At 40.5% G+C, this 19202-nt stretch overlaps 1 protein-coding gene across 1 annotated transcript in view; it reads right to left on the bottom strand.

Moving 5' to 3' along the window:
• The window catches only part of LOC131687018 (uncharacterized), a 111307-nt gene that overhangs the window by 56423 nt on the left and 35682 nt on the right, over positions 1-19202 (bottom strand). The window contains exons 3-4 of the mRNA XM_058971051.1: positions 4953-5162; positions 4701-4892 (exon numbers count right to left, since the gene is read on the bottom strand). Coding sequence (XP_058827034.1) covers positions 4701-4892; positions 4953-5162 — 402 coding nt within the window. The remainder of the gene's footprint in view (positions 1-4700; positions 4893-4952; positions 5163-19202) is intronic.

Genomic DNA, 19202 nt, shown 5'->3' with positions numbered 1-19202 from the left:
GTTCCATAATGACCAGCTCGAACAACTTCGAGACAGCACTCAATGAAGTAATTCCCCGGAAATTATTGACGTCTCGCTTTTTACTTTTTTATGGGCTGGGAACATATTCGCGGACCTCCAGCAGGATGAAAAGATGCCACTGGCAATAGAAGCTCTAAAGATGCGAAGAAGTGGAATCGCTAAAACGTCGATGTGCCTTTCTAAAACTACTGAAGGGAAGCCATTGGGTCCCGAATTGAAAGACGATTTAACCGAGAACAAGGTAATGATAGTTTCATTGACGTCTATAGCGCTTAGAGTTTGGCTCACAACTGGAACTTGACTAACAGCGACTTCAATTTGATCTACTGTTAAGGCCTCATCTGTGAACACATTCGTGAATTTCTCCGAAAAAAGTCTACACATATCTTGGGATGTGGTAGCTGTGCGGCCATTGGAAGTCATAGACGACGGCCGCCCGGATTCCTTGCGCTGCTCATTAACATATTTCCAGAAACGTTTTGGGTGCGACTTGAAATTACGCTGAATGTTTTGCTGATATCGTAAGAAACAATCCTGACTAGCTCGTTTATAAGCATGTTTGAGACTGACGTAATCGGTTCTATGTGGAATTGTGCGATACTTGGTAAACCTCCGTAGATCAGCTCTCTTGGACTTCAGTCGTCGCATCGTGCTCGTTTGCTAAGGAGCGCCGATTTGTTGGAGATGAACTATCTTCGGGACGTGCCTGTCAATAACATAACCCAAAACGTTGGAAAATGTTTGAACTGCCGTATCAACACCTTCGGGGTCCAGAATATTTAGCCAATCGAGAGTGGAGAAGAGGTCTGCGATATTGCGATGATCAGCTTTGTGGAAGTCGTATGAGACGAGGACCGCAGGAACAGTGTAATAGTGCGCCAGGGTGCGATCGATCGTGGCGATCAATGGTGGGTGATGTGCTACTGGTTTCACTAGAGGAGAGGGAGCCATCACTACTGATGTAGCAGAAACCTCGCTGACAAAAAAAAGTTCAAGGTGGCGGTTATTCTCGTTGGCAATAGGATTAATTTGTAGTAACGTGGCTGAGCTGTAGCTGTCAAGAAGCCTCACCGCCCCTGAGTGAAGAATGGAGTGATCGGAATCCGGGTAAAGAAATCCATTGTGGGAAGATCTCCATGTAATGCTGGGGAGACTGAAATCTCCTTGTACGATGATCTCATCAACCGATTTAGCGTCTTCGAAGATAGTAAAAACTGAGTGTGCGACAACATATTCGATATCACGGACTCGGTCAGGTGGGACGTACAACGCACACAAGTACAACTTACGGTCACCAAGCTCGATTATCGTCCAGACTTGTTCGAGGCAATCCCAGCAAGTCTTCTCAACAACTCGTGCCTTCAAGCTGCGATTAACTGCTACTAACACACCACCTCCGGTAGATTTACGGCTATTTCTAGGGTTCCGGTCGCAACGAAAAACCTCATATCCAGTACCGAACATCTGACTGGAAAGCGTGTCATCGTTTAACCACGTTTCGACGAAGACGATGATATCAAAACTGCCTCGAACATCGAACACAAGCCAACTTTGTACAAACTCTAGTTCAAACATCCGTGCACGTACATCGAGTGCATACACGAGAACGATTCGCGCAAGGTGAAAAGAGTCAACGCTAGTGACGATGAGAGTGTGAAAGAGAAAACTGGTGCCACGAACAAATGTGTACGCACACCGTGTACGTACATGGGTTGTGCAGGCGAACATGTGGACGTATTTTGGTATGAAATAGCGTGTTTTGGGTTCGTACACGAAGTGTGGGTTTAATATGAGTACAGAACCAGAGCAAACATTTTGTACGACATTCATTTGGGAAGACTGGTAAAAAGTAATATTTTTTGTTAGTCCAGGGAATAAATAGTAGGTAGCTAGAATGTCCGCACGAATCATGTGTATCCGTCTTACCCTAACATAACACAAGTGCGAAGTAAAACCTGGATGTACTTCTTGAAAAGAGGTGGATGAATAGTAGTAATTCTTATGTAGAAACAATTCGCGTTCAGCCTGTTTCTGAAATGTAGTCAGGTTTAACTGTAAACACGAGATATGAGAAGAAGTGTAGTAAACGGCCATTTTAACTATATGTAATTTATTTATCGGCCTTTCATAAATAAGAAATATTAGCTTTGATATCCCGTACTCAGCCGTTTCGTAGATGTGGAGTAAAGATTAACTTCAAACTTGGGAACTGGGGTAAAACGGGTACACATGTTTCATGTGGTCGTTTTAGTTATCATTAGCCAATACCCCGACTTTTTCATATAAGAATTAATACATTTGATCAGTTGCATTTAGAGTTCGCAGTGCCGACCCATTTTGGCGAGAACCGATACTGCGGTACTGTAGCCTCCAGTACCGGTAGTACCGGTAAAGTAGAGTACTTTTTTCAAAAGATTCGAGAAACGCTTCAAAGTGAAATTGAACGCTCAAACTGATGTCCCATTGCAGCAAAAGGTATTTTTTGAATGCGGCACCTTCTTTCATTTCAAGATCTAGGCCACTTTGAATTTAATAGGGACCATCCATAAATGACGTAGCATTATATGGGGGAGGGGGGAGTTTTGTATTTTGTGATGATGTGTGACGACAGGGGGTGGGGGGTCATGTCATGCTACGTAGCTTTTTTAAAGGGGAATAGGGGTTGACCAGATGTCACGACAATCTTACCCGTTTCATCTAACTAACATCGTTTTTGATTTTTTTACGGGGACAAGGAGGGGGGTGAGGGTTACCGTCAAGCTACGTAATTCCCAGGGGAGTATATAGAAGTTTGTGACGAAATGCTACGATGGGGGAGGAAGTCAAATCATTCAAAAAATGCTACGTCATTTATGGATCGTCCAATAACTTCTAAGCGATGCAAATTTCGTCGACTTCAACTGATGGTAAGTGTAAGAAACCCTATTATCAACAGTAAATCGAAGCGAGAAGGTAAATACGTCTATTTTGGTCACATTTTCTCTCGGCATAATCGCTTTGCTGTAAATTTGGTTTCGACTTTTATGCATACCTAGGCTCTGAATTTCCTGTAAACTATGGACTTTTGCTGACTTTTCCGGTCACTAAAAATTACGAATCGGTCCATTCGAAGTAGTCTAAAATTATAATCTACTAAATCGCTGTTCGTTCTTTCATAGATAAAGATTTAAGCGCAAATCAAATACAGATATGTCCTCGGCCACAGCCTTATTACGCGCCACCCAGTGAATAATTATAACCAAACAGAATGTCGCTAATAAAAAAAATCAAAACAAATTTTTACTATTATGCTCGATGTGAATACTTTGAAATTTAGTACAAGATAGTTGATATTTTATTTCAACCAAATAGTGCGGGAATTTAAACATATCGTTCAGTACAACGGGAGTTATTAATATTCAACTTCTAGAATTATGATTATGATGGCCCCACCTTATTTCCTCACAAAAGCGTAAGTTGAACCATTTATCTAGAAAATAATTAAATATAATTAAAAGTCACCTCGCAGACCGATATTTAGACACGGGTCCCGCTATAGAGTCTACATATTTTTTATGAAAAATTGTTTGTTAGAGTAGAGTTGGGTCAAGTAGGTCAGTTTTCTTTGTCGAGCTCGTGCGATGATATTTTTGGACTTATTTTGACAAACAAGCACTTGTTAGAAAGGTTATAATCTGGCAACGTTGTTTATGTTTTGGGTTTTATGCCTGGCCAAATATTTTTCAAGCGAAATCCAAAAAGGCGAAAATACTTTTTTTTGGCGTTTTTAAAATCTGAGGGTACGATAGGTCACTATTATCGAGGCTAAATTAATCAATGTACATACCTAGAAAATCACCAGTTCAATATTTATTTGCAGTGTATTAATGCTGCAGATTGTTTAAAATTGAATTGACGTAATTCAGGTAAGAAAATGAGAAGTGGTAAATGATGAAAAAAATCACGAAACAGAGAAAGGGAATGTTGAAAAAACATGTTGTTTCGGCAGCTGCGTCTGGCTTTGTACTTGCGAATGACTTCATCGGTGTCCTCGTCGTCGCCAGAGTGTGGAATTGAAGTTGTTCATTTCGACTCACGTTAGTTGATTAGCTGTCAGACCATCTATCTTTACTCAATTCCTTAGACTTTTTTGCATAAGCAACACGACTTTTGATCAGCGGCATTAAGCCTGCTTCCAAGATGAAGAGTAAAGTGAAACAAAAAACCCAACATTTGGGGAGAATTGAGATAGAACGGATTAAAACACTTTACGCAGACAATCCTATTATCCCCTATACAATCATTGAACTTTTTTGCATAAGAGACACTAACAATGGTAGCTCGCATTTCGTTTTCTCATAAGTTATTTAGCCAGTAATGAAAAAACATTAATATAAAGGGGAATTAGGACAAAACAAGTATGATAGCGTACTTTGCGGTCATTTTAAAAACCTGCAATCGATTCTCTAGACATTTTTATATATGGAGTGAACATTTTCGATAATTGCACTTAGCGATCTATCGCGCTATTGACTGAAGACACGTTTTGATACTTTTTTTCCCACTGTGCGCTGGGCAAAACGACCTTCGGTCAAACGGCATTCAGAGAAATGATTCTGACCCCTCCGAAAGAATTCGCTTGTTATTGATTGTGTCGATAATATAAAAATAATTAAATAAATAAATAGATCAGAGCTTACCTCAGCGTTGTACCCATTCTTCCAGTCGGCAGTGTAGCGCACGACCTGGGTCCGTCCGTCGGGGAGCTGAACACGGTATTCTCCGCGGGTCACATCACCGTCACTGACAGCGTTGTGCGAGTAGTCGTTTCCACTCTCGATATCGTTCACGTTGTAGTTGAAATCGAACGGCATTCCCGGTTCGTGAACATGCTGTTGGGGTACACTTTCGATTTAATCAATTTCAGCGAATACATCCGGTTTAAAACTTACAGTATCACCTCCGGCTGGTGGTGGTGGTCCGTAGGATGGAGCTGGCCGAGGTGGGGCCGGAGGGGATGGCCGAACCTGCTGTGGCTGGGTGGCAGATGGGAAGGCTTGGTTTGGCTTATCGTAGGCGTATCCCTTGTCCGGAGGTAGGTACTGGTTGTTCTGTGCTAACGTCTGGTCCACGATGGTCAGAGCGAGGATTAGTGATAGACCCTAATATAGAAACGAAAACATAAATTGATTAGATGTTGATCAAAATTAGCTGACATTTACAAATATGGAACCAGTGAAATCAATGAAGACGGTAATAAAATCTTAACTTCAAAGTCGGCGGTGCATCATCAATCAACTCACCTGCAACCATTCTTTTTGTACCCATGCAATTCCACTCCACACAATTTGGGTTAGACACGTCTGTGTACAATTAATGGATAGTACTTGCGCCACCAGCCCGCCATCTTCCCCGCTTTGTCGAGTGCTGTCGAAATTCTAACTGCCAAACACAATGACCTATTGTGAGCGGAGGCTCGATTTGACATCAACTGACTGAGTTCCGTGCATAAAATAAATAAGACACGAAGAAGTGGTGTACCTCTCCCCGAACCATCCTCCAGGGATCGGCTCATTTACCTTCGGATTTCAAAAGATCTCTGTAATTGTAACAAGACTCTAACTCAAACAGCTGGCGGTTGAAGATGGCTAGGGTTTCATGAGCTCACGCCGATTGCAGCATGTTTCTCGTAAATGGGTTTACTAGATAGTACTTGTGGCGCGAAAAAAAGTTCTTGGTTGGCCCATCCTACTGCAGGCGCAGAGCACGGGTTGGGAATGCAGATTTTATGCTGCAGTGGCGTAGCCATAAACTCAGTTATGAGGTAGGTGGACTAAATTAAACGTATATTAGAACATAGAACTTGAAAATATTTCCAAATATTTTTTTTAAATCGTGTTCAGGTCTACAATTTATTCATTAATTATTCCAAAACCGTTTTTAAAATATAAGCAATTTGTAGAAAGATTCAGTGCACAAAAGTTTCCAAAGTCTATTTTTATACACAACGATCTAAAAAAAGATCTTGAAAAATTTAAGATTTTAGTTCAATTGTCAGTTTCTAGCATTCTTCACCACACAACTGAACTTTGAAAACGAAATGATTCTAACCTTCCGCCGCCCCTCTCCGGTTCCTATTTTTACTAGAAAACAAAGGTCTCTGCCACCTTAAAAGGACATACCTCACCTAATCACTAGCCTAATGCGACAACGTAAATCAAAAGACTGTGAGCTCCAGGCGAGGAATGAAAAATAACCACCTTCTCTTTCTGTCTAGTGATCGGCAGATACACTGCTCGAGAATTAACTTCGGATACTGGCGCTCTCCACGGAGGGCGCAGAGGAGTGGGCAAAACGGAATAAATTTGATTTACTACTAATACTTCGCCTTCTTCTTCTCCTCGTTTTCCTCATCGCTTGACAGCTCGCGAAACCGCGGATGAGGGAGTGCACTTGAAAAGTCATCCGAAGTGACTTGGTGGAAGATCCGAGCCTCCGAGTGTTGGTAGAAACATTGATCACTCCACTCTCTTTGCTGTGAAGCGGTAGTTGGTTTTGTGCGATGATGAAAAACACCCGCCGCGACGCGACGGATGGGTGACGCCGGTTATGCATTACCTCTACTCTGGAAGCTATTCACGCCCAAAGGTCCGCCTACATTGATCCATGTGTTACTAGGACTTGAGATCCGATGATTTGTTCTTGTACAATATTTGAAGCCATTGGAAGATCTTATAGCCGGATCTAATCGGTCGGATCTGTTCTAGTAAATTTCGAAGCTGTTAGAGGTTGGATGGTTCGCCGCCGATGCCCAGCATGACAGTCAGTACAATGCAAAAACGTTCTACATATATTCGATCGGTTCGAAGTGTTAGATTGGCAATCGAACAAGGAAAAACGAGGTGTGGGAAAAAGTGAGAACGTTGTATGTGGAAACAATTTAAAATTTTAATGATATTCTCTTTGTTCTGTCCGGGGAGTCGTCGTTCGTCGTTTTACCTGCGTTGATGTCTTTCGAATGTCTATTAGGATTGTTCGTTTAGTTGAACGAACATGATTGATTGAATGCGAAGAAAATTGCACCTCCGTGCAATTGTTTCATTTTATAGCATGAGGAGGCAGATATTCAATTTCTCAGGTTTCTGAATTCAATTTAATAACATTAACGTTAGTAAATTAATTGATACTTCGTTCATGCAATTAGTCTACTGATTTCGGCATCTTCAATCAATATTACACCGCTCCTACAAAATTAATTATCCACTCTTCAGTTTGCGACACAGAGCTAGCGGCAATTCAGTATACCCGTACCTCATCTGAACGGATAGCCACGTATAGACCCTCAAGCAAAAAAACTCACAATTTCTCATCATGTTTGTCGCTAAATCTCAGCAATTAAGCAGAATTTCAAAATTCGGAAAATGCCACTTTGTAGAGATTATTTGGACAAGTAGTGTGACATATCTAATTCAGTTTACCCCAAAATGGCGTTCGTCATAACTTATAATATAATCTATTTTCATGATTTGGAAAGTTTCAGCGATTTTGGCCAACTTTTGTTCTGAGTGGCATCACGCACTGTGCGCTGACCGACATCTGCTGTAGAACTGGTCGACTCACAACTGTTGCTAATATCGAAACCTCTCGAAACGTGAACCGTCAGAGAACTAACTGGATATACATCCCTTTCCACTCACAAGGTTTCTTCCTTGTTTTCTTCATCGATTTGTTTCTAGAGTGACTCAACTCAATGACATTTTATGTGTCAAAACGGTTTGCAGTATTTTTTTTCCTGAACAGGAAGTTAATAAATTTTTAAGAATAATTCGAAACCCTCATGGGAGGGCTTGGAACCCCCAAAACCCTCCCTTTGCGTACGGGCCTGCACCTTTCAGTTCTTCGACGGTCGTTAGCTCGTCTAGACCCTTGCAATCGAACTTCTTGAAGAAAAGTCGAAAGCATCTGAGAGCATTATTAGAAAATCTTACCAGATTTGGGCCTCTTCGCATTATTGCATACCGGATTGAGGAAGGTGGATTCTTTAGCGCTAGAAGGTTAGAAGCAGATATTTACTACAAATAAATCTGCTTAAATGATTTTTTTCGTATTTCTCAGCAGAAGATACTCGGAGGTTGGCACACACCATGTGGAAATCGGGAGTACGGTTGATGGCTGCATGTGACAGCGGTTGTAACCATCATAGATACGTTGAGTAATACACACATGAGGGACCATTCATAAATTACGTAACGCGAAAATTGCCCAAAATTGACTCCCCCTCCCCCCATGTAACAAATTGTCACAAATTTCTTTATCCCCCCTCCCCTATTACGTAGCAAATTCCTCGATTTTTTTTTGTTCAGTAAAAACATGTTACGTAACGATCTAGCTTACTCCCCCTCCCCCATATGTCACAACATTTCACAACTTCTCGTACTCCCCTAAACGCGTTACGTAATTCATGAATGGTCCCTGTACGATAGTGCCGCTTTTGCTTCCAATAATCTAAGATCTTAGCAATAAAAACACTCTACCCTAACCGGAGTGACAAACGGCACATTAGGACCGACGCACAGTGGGACGGAATCAAAAAAGCCGGGCATTGATATTCGCGACGAAACCATTGGTTATGGCACTTTGATGTCTCTGGAAAGGTTTCTTTATTTTTTAAGTAGTTTAATTTAATGTTGGAAAATTTTTATTTAAGGATGTATATACGCTGATAAAAAAATAACTTTGCAAGTTGTTCCCAAAATTGATAGCCATGTATGGAAAGTTTGTAGACGAAATGATTTTATGAAACTTTGTTGAAGTAGCGAAATAGCTATCTGTTAAGCAAAAAAAGTTATTGGGTGAAATTGAAGTACATGTCGGAATACCCCCTTAAAAAGTGTTTTTTCATTGTAACTTTTTTATTTGATTTTTTACAGTTTCTCGATGTTCTAGAAAGTTGTTGATGCTTTCAAAACACACCTTTTTGCGGAATACACCAACTCGCTATCTCTTCGTTTTTAGGGTGTATGTCTGTTTTTTTTTAGTTTTTCTGGGTTAACTTCAAGGGGCTATGGTTTGTAGAGTAGCAGGTAGTAGCAGCTAAATTTATTTTTTTGATGTTCAGCAAGAAATACCCTATTGATACATATATCATTCATAGCGGGATCTAATAGGATCCTTGGAACAATGCGGGGTAAAATAGACTAGCGTTTCAATACTTTATTGGTATTATGAATCATGAAAAATAAACAGTTATGCGAAATGAATAAACATTTGAAATATTATAGTTCATTCCATATATTCCGACATTCAAAGCTATTTTTTTGTTAGTAACATGCTCATAAGTCATGATTGTCCTGCCAATTATCTTCTTCGTCATTGGATGAACAAGGTAATAATATGACCGAGAATTCTAAGCAACGAAACACCTTGTTCATCCAATGACGAAGAAGATAATTGGCAGGACACTGACGACTTATGAGCATGTTAATAACAAAAAAATTAACTTTGAATATCGGAATATATGGAATGAACTATAATATTTCAAATGTTTCGTTTCGTTTAATTTCGCATAATAGTTTATATATATATATATATATATATATATATATATATATATATATATATATATATATATATATATATATATATATATATATATATATATATATATATATATATATATATATATATATATATATATATATATATATATATATATATATATATATATATATATATATATATATATATATATATATATATATATATATATATATATATATATATATATATATATATATATATATATATATATATATATATATCAATAGAGTATTTCTTGCTGAACAACAAAAACTACTCTACAAAGCCCAAAAAAAACAGGTATACATCCTAAAAACGAAGCGAGTTGGTCTATTCTGCAAAAAGGTGGCGCATCTACAACTTTCTAGAACATCGAAAAACTGTAAAAAATCAAATAAAAAAGTTACAACGAAAAAACACTTTTTAAGGGGGTATTCCGACATGTACTTCAATTTCACTCAATAACTTTTTTCGCTTAACAGATAGCAATTGCAAACTTCAACAAAGTTTCATAAAATCATTTCGTCTACAAACTTTCCATACATGACTATCAATTTTGGCAACAACTTGCAAAGTTATTTTTTTATCTGCGTATATACCGCCTTAAATAAACATTTTCCAACATTAAATTAAACTACTTAAAAAATAAAGAAACCTTTCCGAAGACATCAAAGTGCCATAACCAATAGTTTCGTCGCAAATATCAATGTCCGCCTTTTTTTGATTCCGTCCCACTGTGTGACGCCAGTAACATCCTGATTGTGGCATACTGTCCATGCCGAACGTCAAAGGACAGGACACGGATTACGAATTGGACGGCGACTTTGGGCTAACAGCACGGCTGCCTCCTCCCCAACAAAACTCTGGCAGGTCTCCGGGCACGTTCAAAACTCGTCATCATTTAGTTGGTGGTAATAGGTTCAGTTGAAGAATTCCCGGTTTTACGCCAATCTGGCTCTGAACACTATTCCCCATGAAGGATAGTGTCAACCGTAACATGATCTCCATGCTGCTAAAGTTTTAGTATGTATAGATAATCATGGGATTACGAGAGGCGACTATGTATAACGAGTGAAGATTTTCCCCCAGGAAGCCCCCTCCCAACAAAATGAAGACATTCAATAAAACAAATGAGGAGGACGCGATTGCGTTTGCAAGGAGCGTTGAGCTGCAGATATCACCGGTTACGCCACTGGGAGCCACAGCGAGTACCAGCAGCGGCTTGGTACAGAGTGAGCCACGAGGAAACCAACGTGAGATGGGGTTACCGAATCGAGTGTTCACCTCGAGATCAGGTAGCGTCACCACCCAGAATAACCCATATCTTGGGAAGTCGTACTTGACGGAGGTGAGGAAAAAGGTCGATGAGCTCTACGAGTTCGTGAAGAATAAGCACAATGTGCACAACAAGGTGAAGCAGCTAGTGACGAGCATCAAATAGGCCGTAACAGCTGCTGAACGCAAGCAGAAGGCGCTCTTGATGAGACCGAAAAAGCTTTGATGGAAGCCGCAGAACAGGCGACGGCAAAAACTGAGGTGACACCGAAGAATCACCACAGCTCGGTGAAAAGAGTGAGGAAGACGCCGGGGGAGCAAGAGGACTCAAAAATGGAGAAGAGCGGTCTGGAGGGCTCCAGCGACCAGAGGAACGTTATGAAAGACTATGTTTGGCGCATCGTAAGAAAGCGGATGGAACGGAAACAAAAAGAAGAAAAGAAAAAGCAACAAGAGAAGAAAGAAACGGAAGCCTTATCACGAGAGGTACTGAGGCGGATTCACTGATCGTCGATGCGAACGATACGACGTCCTACGCCGCTCTTCTCAAGAAAGTGAGAGAGGACCCAGAGTTGAAGGAGCTGGGGGAGAACGTTGTTAAAACGCGACGCACTCTGAAAGGTGAGATGATTTTCGGGCTGAAGAAGCATTAGGCAGCGAAGCGAACGTGAGAGCTCTGTCGTAGGAAACCGTAGTCGAATGCAAGGGTCTAGGCGAAACAACGACCGTCGAATAGTTCAAGGGCGCATTGATCGGGCAGTGCAAACTGGACGTAAGGGCGACTATCCGGATTTGGAAATCGTTTGGAGACACTCAAACGGCGGCGATTCGATTACCAGTGGTCGGAACAACAAACTGGCGGAGATCGGCAAGATAAAAGTCGGATGGTCGGTGTGCTCGTTAAGAGTCGCTCCGCGAGTTACCAAACAGATGAGGCGATGCTTCAGGTGCTTGGACCTCGGATATCAGGCGAGAAACTGCAAGGGCCCGGATAGATCGGCACCCTGTAGAAAATGCGAAGAAAGGGGGCACGTTGCTAGAGACTGCACGAAGCAATCAAGGTACATCATCTTCAAATCGGAGGATGAAAAAGTCCATGTGGTCGGTATTAAGTCAGACCGGACTAAGTGACAATATATTGATTTCGAGAAAAACGAGTTTAAAGTTTGAATCGCAGCATCCTTTACATTATGATTGGAAATTAATTTTTGCCATAATTCTTGTTTATTGTTACATATTTCAAATCTGGCAAGAGTCGAATGTAGCTGACGAAATTCTTTATCCAATGCTATAATTATCTCATTTTTTGATGTTTTGCGACTTAGTCCGGTCTGACTTAACACCGACCATGTGATGGGAGGCTTCAAATGCCCTGCGTACATTAAGGCGAAGGCAGGCCAATGATGATGGAGATAACCCAGGCAGTCGACAACAGAAATGAAGAGCGATGTTGCAATTATTACAGAGCCGTATTGTTCCTCACAATAACGGTAACTGGGTGGTAGATAGTGCAGGTATGGTTGCACCACAAGTAATGGGCGGTTTACCTGTCCAAGAGGTGGTGGATAACGCACACGGCGTATGCGTCTGTAGCTGGTATGCTTCCCCAAGATGGACACCAGAGCAGTAAAATCGGATACTGGACGCACTAACCGACGCCGACGAACGCCGGTTGTTATAGGAGAAGACATTAACGCTTGGGCCGTGGAGTGGAGTAGCAGGCTGACCAACGCAAGGGGTTACAGCCTATTGAAAGCACTGGCAAAGCTGGAGGTAAGGCTGTGCAACGAAAGTTCCACTAGCATGTTCCGTAAAGGCGACTGGGAATCCATCATCGATATAACATTCCGCAGCGCGTCGCTGATGGATAATATGAATTGGCGAGTTTGTGAGCAGTATCCATATAGTGACCACCAGGCGATCCACTACATCATTGGTCGGCGAAGTTGTACAGTAACGCGGAGAGTGAGGACTGGCGAGCGGAAGTGGAAAATAAAGAACTTCGACAAGGACCTTTTTGTGGATGTAATTCGTGCTGACAGCGTCACTCCAATAACGAGCGCCGATGAGCTGTCGGAAACAGTAGCGGGGGCATGTGATGTAACAATGCCGAGGAACTAAAGAAGTCCGGAGTACTGGTGGAACGAAATGCTCAGCATCCTCCGGGCTGCTTCTCTAAAAGTCAAATGACGCGCTCAAAGAGCAAGATCTGAAGCAGTTAGATAAGGGTGTAAAGTAACCTTCCAGGCGGCCAGGGCTGCGTTTAAACGCGAGATAGTGCTATGCAAGTCCACCTGCTGCAAGGAGCTGTGCAGAGAAGTAGACGCAATGCTTACCGTCTCGTTATCGAAATGTGCGCCGACAACGAATTCCACGACGAATTATCGTGGAAGGTCTTTTCCAGAAGCACGACCCAACCGCATGGCCGCCTACACCGTACGTTGATGCAGACAGTGGAAATGCCGGTGACAATCGAGTTTCCAACGACGAGCTCCTTATAGTGGCAAAAGAACTGAAAGCGAAAAAAGCTCCCGGACCGGATGGTATCCCCAACGTGGCACTGAAGACCGCGATCCTGGCGTTTCCGGACATGTTCAGGATAGTCCTACAGAAATGCCTGAACGATGTCTATTTCCCGGATGGATGAAAGATCCAGAAGCTGGTGTAGCAGCTAAAACCAAAGAAACCAGATCCAGCATAGTATCTATATGCCTGCTGGATGCTCTTGGTAAACTTCTGGAAAAGCTGACAACCACGCTGAAAGTAAGAACGGTTTATCGCAGAGGCAGTTCGGGTTCCGGAAAGGGATATCGACGGTGGACGCCATCTGCACAGTCATCGCGAACGCGGAGAAAGCATTGAAGCAAAAGAGAAGGGTTAATCGCTACTGAGGCGTGGTAACTACAGACATGAAGAACGGGTTGAACAGTGGCAACCTGGAGAGCGATCGCCGTAGCGCTGCACAGAATGCTTTGCAGATGACATTGTCCTAACAATAACCGGCGAAACCCTTGAGGAGGTGAAGGTGTTGGCGGCATCACTGCATGCCCCGAAGCACTTGGGTGTGATGGTCGACGATCGGTAAAATTTCAACAACCATGTCGACTACGCATGTAAGAAGGCTGCGAGGACAACTAACGCATTGGCAAAGATCATGCTAAATCACGGAGGAGCTAGATGCAGCACTAAACGTCTCCTTGCGGGTGTCTTATCTCCAATACTGAGGTATGGCGTACCGGCCTGGGCTGCTGAGCTGAACTCAAAGCGGAGGCCGCTAGTGCGTACAGAACGATATCATCAGAGACAGTATTCATAATTGCCGGGATGATCCCTATCTGCGTCACTCTGGCTGAGGACGTGGAATGCTACCTGCCGCTACACACGTTTCGTGCGTATTCTAACTAAATTCGAGCAAAACGATCCTGATAGTGTGTCGGTTATTTTAAGTACCTGAAATAAATTCCCCACACCCAAAATCCGACAAGTATGTTTCTATTACTTTTGGGCAAGATTCTATTGTAGTTTTGGGAACAGACCACGCCATTGCGCATTCCGGTATTAAATCCATATTACCGCAAAGGTAGTAAACGGTGGAATGACGATTTTTCGGTAGCTGTACGTGTAGGGGAACAGGGGGAGACTTGACCAAGTGCGAAATTCTATTTTTGGCTATGACGTCTTCTATTCGATTCTTAAAAATTATTCAAAAATATTTTTATACTTGTTGTGATCCCTTAAGGTAATTTTAAAAGTTCGGAATGAAAAATCTTTTCCTTACAGAAAATATAACGTGATTAATAAATTTGCATTAAATGATGTAATTTTTTATCAAACTTTGTATGGACATATCTACTCGACTACTAATGACTATTAATGTACTAATATACCATCTTAATCTTTGTGAAGTAGTGAAATGATTTTACATAAATTGGAACATTGGAATAGTTATTACTAGAATTTGCATGACATTGAACGCAATAAGTAATGTTGGGGAGACTTGACCAAGTGGCAATTAGCTGAAGAAAGATGCAAAATTCCTGATATTTATTATGCTTTGGTATCTACTGTTAACGTTAATCACGCCATAAAAAAATCCCACCTCAAACATAAGTCTTTATATTTTAGTATTAATAAACAAAGTTAGCAACAGTAGGACTGATTTCGTGACGTGTGAACATGCAATGCAAGCAGTACAGTTAATCCTTAAAAAGAAATGCATTTAAAAAAATCGAAATTTATCGAATGCAATCGTTTTATATTTTACTGCTACCTAAGGACCTCGACAATATGGAAAACAACTATTACAGTACATATGTTTTATGTCATTATTTTTTGTCACGATTTTTCAAAATTCTCTTGGTCAAGTTTCCCCACGCCTTGGTCAAGTCACCCCGCAGTGGGGAGACTTGACGGAAAAAACGATCATAGAAAAACTTTTGTAACTTTTCAAAAATGAAATAAAAAATTCTGCAAAAAATCATGAAGACGCACAATAACTTTGCGCATTATATCTCATTGACTTTTGAGGAATTGAAGGCTTTTTTTAGAGATTTATGCAGTTTTAGCTGAAAACCTGGTCAAGTCTCCCCATGTTCCCTTACATGTATGTGCATCACACAATCAAACACCTTTTCAGTATGTGTTAACTTCGGCTCTGTTCGTATGTAGGATAATTCGGTCGATTTCTATAATAGTATTAGCAACGCGTCACACCAACCGGAATTCTGGCGGATATCTGCCAGAAACTAGTCGGAATTACGGACTTTATTACTGGGTAGGTTGGATAGCGAAATAAAAATTTTAGGCAACCGGTAAAGTACCGGTACTCATATAATTTTTTCAAAAAATCGAGAAGCGCTTCAAAGTAAAATGATTGATTTGTTCTGATTAATAAAGCATGTTTATTTTTTTAAATGCTTCGCAATGGCATGTCTCATTTCAGCAGAAGATATTTTTCGTATGCGGCACCTTCTTTTACTTCGAAATCTAGGCCACTTTGAAATCAATAACTGCTAAACGTTGCAGCTTTCGTCGACTTCAACAGATGGTAAATGTAAGAAAGCTTATTATCAACGGTAAATCGAAGCGGTAGTAAATCTGAGCAGGTTACTCGCATTTCCTCTCGGTATTATAGCTTTGTTGTAAATTGGTTTAGACTTTTAAGTCATTTGCCTGCTCTTTTCTTATGCATAACAAGGCTCCTTACTTTTCTGTAAACAATGAAGTTTTGCTGACTTTTCCGATCACCAAAAATTACAAGTCGCTCCATTCTAAGCAGTTCACACCCTCCAAAATGGATAGCTACTAAATCGCTGTTCGTTCTTTTATAGATAAAGATTTAACAGCACACCAAATACAGACATGACTTAGGCCACAGTCTTATTACGCGCCACCCAGTGAATAATGAGAACCGATCAGATTGTCGCTAATAAAAAAAATCAAGACATTTTACGTCTCTTATGCTACTACTTACTGCTACTTTGAAATTTAGTACAAGATCGTTAAAAAATATTTCGACCAAATTGTGCAGGAATTTAAACATACTGTTCAGTACAATGGCTTAAATTCTAAAAATATTCTGAAGATAGTCCCACCTTATTCCCCCACAAAGACGTATGCTGAACGATTTATCTAGAAGATAATCATTATAATGAAAAGCAACCTTATAGGCCGATGTTTTGGGACCAGCTCTCGAGTCCGGACCAGTACCCGGATCCGGTCAAGTCCCTGGATTTAGCCCATCCCCTTTTCCTCTTACCAGGACTTGAACCAGACACGGTGCTATGATTCAGACTAGTGTCTGGATCCGGACCCTCGGTTCGGATTCGTGGATCCAACCGAACGAAATACCCCACCACAATTCCCAGTCGGTTTTTTTTTTCTGACTGTGAAGCTTTGAAGCTAGCCGAGTGTGAGCTGATCTTCAAATACCGAAATACCGGGTTGAGAATATTGAAACTACTCATTATCCACATTGTGTTCGCTTTGCTTGATGCGCAATACAGTGACAAGTGAAGTGCTATCCGACGCGTTAATATTTAATATAAGAATTGATTAAACATGAGTGTGACGCAGAGGATTCGAATGTGTTGGTATTGTCGTTTGGGGATTCTTTTGTAGCGACCGTTTTAGTATTAAACGTCTTGTTATTGGAGCATTTTTTCTTATTACCGTAAAAGTATTACGGCCGAGTTTTGGGTGCAAACTATTTTACATAAGGAGTATACATCTCGGATAACAGCACTTAGCCCCGAGATGCATTATAGTATAGGTGTTCACATTCGTGAAGTTTGAGTGGGTTGGTTTGTTGCTAGTGAAATTAATCCTGGCGGCCTAGGACCGCGAAGCACATAATCAACAAACCGACCAATCGAAACGAAGCTTGTAAGCACGTGGTAAAAATAAGTATGGCGTCCGGGATCGCAAAAGAGCAAATGTTTACATCACTAACCAATCAGAATGAACTATGAGACCACGTGCTTCTGTTTTCTTCTTCATTCTTCTTGTTTGCCCGAAAAAAGCGACAGCTTATGCACACATAGAAAAAAAATGTGTACACCTGTATACACCTCGACTTAGGCCTCTCTCAAGGCAATATCATGGTGCATTTTTATACTGTTTTCCCCATTGTGCATACCAAGAAACTAGTACCGAAAGAGTGACATTACTATTCGCGGTCGAAACGGGTCTCCTTATATCAGTGAAAATTCCAAAGGAATTGTTAGTTGGATGAATTGAAAATATTGCTCACTGTGAGGGCCCATCAAAGCTAGAGGGATAAATATTTTGTTTAGAAAAATGAATCTCTATAAATAGGAGCACCTTAGACCCGTAACCCTTTCCCGTCCATTTGATCGGTGTCTGTGGCACTGAATAAACATATTCATCAACATAGATCACCTCGAAATTATGTGAAAAGGGAAACCAACCACGATATTTGTAGGTAAACAGATGCCAAATGGCGCACAGTTTCGTTTATTGTCTAACGTCAATATTTTAAAATCGTAGAAAGGGCAACTTTTTTCATTACTTTTTTTCGAAATGGCAGCAGTGTTATGCATTGCCAAGTCTATAGGCATACAAAAAAAAATCAAAAACTCCATTTTCAAAATCAAGTCTGATCCCAAATCAAAACCCAGAAAGGCGATTTCCAAAAAAAAAAAATGTTTTAAAATACAAACCAGTGGGTGACCAGTGTGCGGTATCCCTTAATCATTTCCGATTGAGCTCAAAACTTGCATTGGGATGTTTTCCGAGGTGCTAAAACTCTTACAGTGTGTAATGGAGAGTTACTGCTTTTATGTTTGTTCTTTTGCAGGTAAAATTGTAAATCGAAATTCTAAACGTGACATTTTACAAAAAAAAAATAATTTTCAAACTATTTTCATGCACATATTTGGAGCATGAATATAAATGAAAAAATAAGTTCCATCACAAATACACATAACTTGTCGTGTTTTCTTCAAGCAATTTTAATATAATTTTACACGTTGATTGAAAATTACAGTTTCATTAAACGGGATACCAATGCCTTTTAATGTATTTTTAATCCAATATTGCTGTAAAATAAATGACATGTAATACATGAACGAAAGTGTAGAATCCAAGGGGTGAGTCGCTTAGCACAAAACGAATTGTGCTCACAAACAAACAGCGTGGTAGCATGTGCCGCAATGTGCCACGATGTGCCACGCTGTGCCATGGTGTTCAGTAAAACAAAAGCAATGGTTGCTATGATTATTCAACTACACTTTGTTGACAGTTTTTGAGTTGTCAAAAGTGTGCCTCATTGTGCCACACATTGTGGTAACGAGTGAAATGATTGTGTATTACTGTGAATCGTAATCTTATATCGTGTTATGGTAGGTGATACAGTGTGTATGGCACATTGTTCTAAGCGACTCACCCCTTGGTAGAATCGTATGCTTTTTGATGCTCCCATTTTGTGTATTGAATTCAACTTAATTTTCAATCAAATTTTTGATTCAAGATTTGTATGTTTACATTCGTCTTGATTTACATGTCGTTTAAATTTAATTATTTTTTGGTTTGTAGACATGTATTAAATACCTCATGTCAATTTGAACGTTTTTTTCTAAAAAATTCTCTTCTAAAACTAGCTTTGCTCTGTCTTATTCCGTCTCCCATTATGTTCTTCAAATCACTTTTCCCCGTAGAGAGATTCGTTACATTATAAAAGATGACAAATAGCTTCTCTAAATCAGAGAAATGTCAATTTATATCCGAAACAGGATAAACATTTATGAACTCGACAAAATGCTATCATCATCAAAAAGTAAACATTCAATTAGTGACCGTCCAATTACGCCAACGTAATCGCGAAACGG

Source organism: Topomyia yanbarensis, chromosome 3, assembly GCF_030247195.1.
Source record: "Topomyia yanbarensis strain Yona2022 chromosome 3, ASM3024719v1, whole genome shotgun sequence".
Taxonomy (NCBI): Eukaryota; Metazoa; Arthropoda; class Insecta; order Diptera; family Culicidae; genus Topomyia; species Topomyia yanbarensis.
The sequence above is the reverse complement of the archived record's forward strand: the minus strand, read 5'-3'. Positions and strand labels throughout refer to the sequence as shown.